This window comes from Sinocyclocheilus anshuiensis, unplaced genomic scaffold (assembly GCF_001515605.1).
Source record: "Sinocyclocheilus anshuiensis isolate Anshui unplaced genomic scaffold, SAMN03320099.WGS_v1.1 scaffold566, whole genome shotgun sequence".
In the NCBI taxonomy this organism is placed as follows: Eukaryota; Metazoa; Chordata; class Actinopteri; order Cypriniformes; family Cyprinidae; genus Sinocyclocheilus; species Sinocyclocheilus anshuiensis.
The window spans coordinates 298,307-304,523 of record NW_015542410.1 but is presented as its reverse complement, the minus strand read 5'-3'; the positions used below and the strand labels follow the sequence as shown (position 1 = coordinate 304,523).

At 34.1% G+C, this 6,217-nt stretch overlaps 2 protein-coding genes and 1 long non-coding RNA gene across 3 annotated transcripts in view; all 3 read right to left on the bottom strand.

Moving 5' to 3' along the window:
* recql4 (RecQ helicase-like 4) overlaps positions 1-4,555 on the bottom strand; it is a 23,246-nt gene extending 18,691 nt beyond the window's left edge. The window contains exons 1-4 of the mRNA XM_016492621.1: positions 4,407-4,555; positions 4,236-4,269; positions 1,494-1,594; positions 1,228-1,374 (exon numbers count right to left, since the gene is read on the bottom strand). Coding sequence (XP_016348107.1) covers positions 1,228-1,374; positions 1,494-1,594; positions 4,236-4,269; positions 4,407-4,490 — 366 coding nt within the window. The 5' untranslated portion in view covers positions 4,491-4,555. The remainder of the gene's footprint in view (positions 1-1,227; positions 1,375-1,493; positions 1,595-4,235; positions 4,270-4,406) is intronic.
* limd1b (LIM domains containing 1b) lies at positions 1,799-3,524 on the bottom strand. Its single transcript, XM_016492620.1, has 5 exons — positions 3,432-3,524; positions 2,730-2,831; positions 2,187-2,254; positions 2,041-2,103; positions 1,799-1,933 (listed from the first exon to the last, which is right to left on the bottom strand). Exons 1-5 carry the CDS (start codon positions 3,454-3,456, stop codon positions 1,799-1,801), a joined length of 393 nt encoding a protein of 130 aa, XP_016348106.1. The 5' UTR covers positions 3,457-3,524.
* A 799-nt stretch (positions 4,556-5,354) lies between the features above and the next one.
* Positions 5,355-6,217, bottom strand: part of LOC107693299 (uncharacterized) — a 2,112-nt gene continuing 1,249 nt past the window's right edge. The window contains exon 3 of the long non-coding RNA XR_001634716.1: positions 5,355-5,475. This is a non-coding gene — a long non-coding RNA (uncharacterized LOC107693299). The remainder of the gene's footprint in view (positions 5,476-6,217) is intronic.

Genomic DNA, 6,217 nt, shown 5'->3' with positions numbered 1-6,217 from the left:
AATCCTATTCAAATCGCATTCCTGGAAATCCGTTTCAGTCTGACCGATCAGATCGGATTTAGCGTAGCTTTTTCACGCCCTCACGCCACGTAAAACGTAAACACGTCAGACGTTTTTTTGCAGAAAACATGCCAGAAACAAGCTTGTGTCGTTGCGAAGTGCAAGTCAAGCGGAAAAACACAATATACTGCTAGTTTATGCACCTCTTTGAGTTTTGAATGTAGCGGAGACGGCAGCACGGAATAAAGCTGCACATTCCAGCTTCCTGCGTTTCTGCCGCTGCCTCACAAGACGAAATATAATAATACAGCGCAGCTGCGACAGCAACATGTTGTCATGTCATAAGACAACATCTGTACTGCAAACTGTATTGTTGTTACTGTTGTTTTTAGCATAGGCATAACAACGCAACGGCATTACCATAGAAACCAATGCACATTCTGTAAAAATTAAAGAGCGCTTATGGACACACAAATCGGATATGAACAGTTGCAATACACTGTGTGGACAGTCAGTTATTCAAATCAGATTCCATCCAGATATGCACAAAATCGGATTTGGGCTGACAGTCTGAACGAGGCTCAAAAATTTGATTCATTAAGAATTGCTTCAATCAAAGTACCATTATTTGTTAAAACAGCCATTAATATCACACAGATTAAGTTATGTAATGCAAAAAGCACAACATAGTAAAGATTAATCAGTGGACATCTTTCTGAATATTTTTACCAATATACAGATTTTTCATTATGTCTTTTCATAACATTATAGCTAAAATAAAGAGCCATTTCCACCAAATACCACAATGATATCAGTCAAAATAATCAGTAGAAAGGTTTCTGAATATACACAGTAACAAACATCAACATAATTGTTCTTAGAATTTTAAATCTTAAAACATTTATTGAAAAAAATATATTATATACATGTCTTTCTTATTCTCTTTTTAATTAGGCCTATTAAAACTTTAATTCTATAGTATTTTACTTTTTAAATTAAACTTCTTTACTTTTATTTTTACTTTTTAAATTAAAAAAAAATTTTTTATTGCAGAAGACGGATTATTTTTTTTATTAACTTGATAATTTATTACTTCTATTTACGTTAATTAAATATGAATAATAATTAAATATCACAACATATCACATATTGTCATGAGATGAACTTGAGATCTTTTTTTTTTTTATGATATCACCCGGCTCAGGATACAGTGCAAGTCACATTCACCTTTGTTAAAGCTCCAAGATTGTTTTTCAACTTCATGCCAAAGTACTGAGCTGAAGCTTTCAGCGTCTCTTTGTCATCTGATGACAGTTTTGGTACAGCAGCCGGTAGACTCTTCCGGTTGAGGTGAGACCCCCAGCATCCAGATTCCTTAAAACAGTGAACACATGCACATTTAATAAATCTATACATAAACAGGTATAATCTTCAGAAACTACAAAGACGGCTGATGAATGTTCAAATGAATGAATTAAGATTTGTCCTCTTACAGCTGTAGAAGGCTGACTCTTTGGGGGTTTTGTGTGATCCTCCTGCCCAGTGCCATTCCTTTCGTTTGCTTCTTTAAGAGAACGGTATTCTTTATAGAGTTCTGCAAAAACAAAAACACACAGGGTAAAAATTAATAATTAAAGGGGTCATATGATATATATATATATATATATATATATGTTTAAAGTGTCAACAGACACTCAAAGAAATTTGATTAGGATTTAATCTAATAGACCATTAATTAATAACTAGGTTTTATATTCACTGTATGTGCAGACTGTAAGTGTCCATGTCAGTGTGTTGTTCACCTGTGGTAATCTTTCACACAATATATCTTGTTTTGTGTGTCGACACTAAACGTCTGTCCCTCCAGTTTCTCATTACAGATGACACAGCGGAAACAGTCGGGATGGAAGGACTTTCCCAAAGCCTGGAGCACCTAAAGGGGTCAGAGAGGTCATCTTGCTAATGGATCATGTGGTAGGAAACATTAAACAACATTCTTTCTATCCATTAAAACACACACAGAATGCTTTTCAGGCTGACCATATCTGTGATTAAATATCCGCAGGAAGTGCAGACCTCTGCGAAGTGCTTGACGCTGGAATACTACAAAACAAAGGAAGCATTAAAAGCACAATCTTCTACATTTAATTTAAGAAATAATTAACAAACAAGACCAGACCACAGACCAAATAATCCTCCTCACAGAAGACCCGTCCTGAAAAGTCATAAAACGCCTTCCCTTTCAGTTTCTGGCCTGCATCGAGGAGATGAGAAAACATGCACATGATATTGAGTTTATATTGACGTGCGTAAAATTAGCATGTTGTGAAGCACCACATATGATTAGGGAAAAATAAGAGATTCTCAAGCAAAATGATTTCATTAATGCGGAAAACGTTGCATTTGCTTGCAAAACATTTGCATTCTCTTGCAAAAGTACTGCTTTTCATTTCGCTCACAAAACATTTAGTTATATTGTATTCTCTGATAAACTTTGCATTCACTTGCAAAAGTATTGCGTTCCCCCAAGAAATATTTGCATTTCTTTACTATCAAGCTTCTTGGGGGAATGTAAAAGCATTCCAATATACTTTTTTCCCCTCTCACTTGTAAAATAAAAATTGTACTGTGCCATGGTGCTCTGATGTGTTTTGCGTGTATATACTCATGTCATCAGCCCTGTGTAATATTTCCATGCATCTGAACTGATACATGAGCTGCAGTCTTACCGCAGACACAGCAGGTGAAGCAGCTGTCATGGTACACTTGTCCCATGGCCTGGCAGGCCTGATCAGCACCGTAAACACCTCCAGTGCACTTCGCGCATGTACCTGCAGACGGCAGACAACACACAGAAGATTGTGCTTTTCACTGATAATCAACACAGGGGTGTAAATTACTTTCAGAATAAAAAATGACAATGGTATATGAATTTTAGTACCATGATGTATATCAAAGTGCCATGGGATTACCACACCATACTAAACAGTAAATAAGAACTGAAGATTGAAGATTGTGCATTAGATTTAAATTCTCTGATTCTTTATTTCATCTGTCTGCTTATAAAGAAATAAAATATCGAATTATTTATTCAATACGTATTCGATAACATTTTTATTTATTTATTTACTTAAACTAAAGAATATGTTTGGAATGGATAAATAAATAAACTTTTAATAATTGTGACACAGTACACATTTTAACTTCTTACTATGTTCAGAAACTGAAATTTAACTATTTAACTATGCATTAAATTATAAAATCTTTATAGGGAAATTGTATATGGGAAATATATGGGAAATTCTTAACATGCAAACATCTTGTATTCTATCATAAGCAATTCTTCAGCTTGATAAACTGAACTGTAAACATTATACACATGCAAACATTTTCACATCACCCCACATTTAGATTCACGACATGAAACTTACCAAAGCATAGAGAGTTTGTGTCCATTTTTTGTGTGTCCCAGACAGAGACAGTAAAGTGTCACTAATGTCCAGTTCCTGCAGACAGACTCTGTCTCCGACTGTAAGTGGAGAACATACTGTGAATTCTCCAGTGTGTGAGGGTGTATTTATGTGTTAAAGCATATGTGTGAGGGAGGAGACACTGTGAAGGCCATTGATGGATATGTATGATATATATATATCACTAACAGCTGTGGGAGTTTTGCGCAGCGCAGAGTAACGCGTCGTGTGTGTGTGTGTGTGTGTGAGGGGAACAGGGTCACATCACAGGAGAGTGAACTGCCTGTCAGAAATCATAGCACGTGGCTTGTGTACTGCATCATCACTGTGTCTGTCACGTGACTGTTGCCCTTTCGGCCTTGAACTGATGGTAAAACTAACGACATTATTAACTGTCTTGATATTTACTTTGAAAGCTGAAGCTCGCGATTATGGTAAGGGGCGTTACATTTCCGACGCATGCTTGTGGTGTTCGGCCAATCACAATGCACTGGGTCAGCTGGCCAATCAGAGCAGACTGCGCTTGTCAGAGGAGGGGGCTTTGTTGAAAACGACGTGTTTGAGAGAGGCGGGGCATAGAGGACCTACAATAATGTACAGTATTTGAAAAATAATGTGTTTTTTGAACATTAAAGCATGTCAACATATTCTGTTACACCAAATACACAAAATAATGATCTTTAAAATAGCATAATATGACCCCTTTAAATCCTAACACGGACATACATCACTCATCAAATTACAAACACAACGCAATAAACTTACGTCTCGTCTCCTCTGGAGCTTTATCAATGTCGTCCTTCAAAAGAAAGGGTGTATTAGACAGTATTAATTTAACAACAACAGAAGAAAACAACGTTAAATACAACAACACAGAGCATATAAAACAACTTAAAAACAACACAATATTCCAGAATACTGATGAATATACGACACCTTATTAGGTTTTCTGTTGTTTGTTTGGAAGAAAGACTGTTCCCATTTCTTCAGGAGGATTTTTACATCATTGTATCGATCCATTTATTTACTTTATCCGTGAAAACAAATAGAAACACAAACACATCCAGCAACCTGTTTGACTTTATAATCCCTTCACAAAACACATCGACATCAGACTCACTATAAAAAGGACCATGTCAGTTATACAGAGACGCGTATGTTTCAGAAAATACCATATTTATCTTAAAGAAATGAGCACTTATGTTTATCACTCACTAAACCGCGAATTTTCACTGAACGCGCCAAATGTTAAATCAGCGTTGAAAACAATAGATGACTTCCGCCTCTTTCCGGTAATGTCATAATAAAAGTCCTGAACAAACTCATCGCAAAGCTCAGATTGCATAGTCAATTTTATTAACTTTTCTTTAAATAACATGGAAATATCCAATTTAGAATCTCTTATATATTAATATAAATATTATTAAGTAAACATCATTTTTATGACAACACAGTTTGGTTTGGTAGCAAGTTGAATTAATAACATAATACATGCTATTTAATACTATTAATAATATACTAATGATATAAAAAATATATCATGGCACTTATATATATTATATGGTATTTAAATTAAATTTTCATGTCAACATTTATCAATTACATGGTACTTAACAACAATACAGTGGTACAAAAACATAAACAATGAATAATTATGATTTTCTTCAGACTGAACAGTGATTAAATGTTGCTTTTTCCTTCATAACAGGCCACGTGGTAGCTTTTTCCCATGGACATCACTCGCACAATCTCATTTGAACCCTGTGTACATAACAAAAAAAAAAATAACTATTTCCTTGTATTCTATCATAAGCAATTCTTCAGCTTGATAAACTGAACTGTAAACATTATACACATGCAAACATTTTCACATCACCCCACATTTAGATTCACGACATGAAACTTACCAAAGCATAGAGAGTTTGTGTCCATTTTTTGTGTGTCCCAGACAGAGACAGTAAAGTGTCACTAATGTCCAGTTCCTGCAGACAGACTCTGTCTCCGACTGTAAGTGGAGAACATACTGTGAATTCTCCAGTGTGTGAGGGTGTATTTATGTGTTAAAGCATATGTGTGAGGGAGGAGACACTGTGAAGGCCATTGATGGATATGTATGATATATATATATCACTAACAGCTGTGTATCATGGACCTGCTGAGATATTACACGGGACTGATGACATCAGTGTAGTTGACATGAGTTAGGCCTACTGCAGTAACTGCAAGTAAAATAAATAAATAAATAATATATGCTCTTACGACACATTTTACTAAACTATTTCAACAATTGAAAAAAAAAAAAAAAAATATATATATATATATATATTAGTGCTGTCAAAAGGTTAATTGCATCCAAAATAAAAGTTTTTGTTTACATAGCCTAATATATGAGTGTGTACTGTTTATTTATTATGCATATATACATACACACACATACAGTATATATTTTGAAAATATTTATACAAAAAATGTGTATATATGTATATACATTTATATATTTATATTATTATATTTTATATTACATATAAATATATTTAATATATAAACAACATATTTTTCTTAAATATAAACATGCATGTTTTTGTATTTATATAGCCTATACATAATAAATATACACAGTACACACTCATATATTATGTAAACAAATACTTTTATTTTAATATTATATTTTAATAATTTGACAGCACTATATATACACACACACACACACACACACACACACACACACACACATATATATATATATA

Bases quoted from the DNA above. Each gene is read 5' to 3' on its own strand.
- limd1b (XM_016492620.1), bottom strand. From the start codon at position 3,456: ATGGACACAAACTCTCTATGCTTTG. The intron at 2,104-2,186 runs GTCTGTGGTCTG...TTTGTTTTGTAG, and splicing joins TCTGTGAGGAGGATTATTTG to TATTCCAGCGTCAAGCACTT. The intron at 1,934-2,040 runs GTCAGCCTGAAA...TGACCCCTTTAG, and splicing joins GATATTTAATCACAGATATG to GTGCTCCAGGCTTTGGGAAA.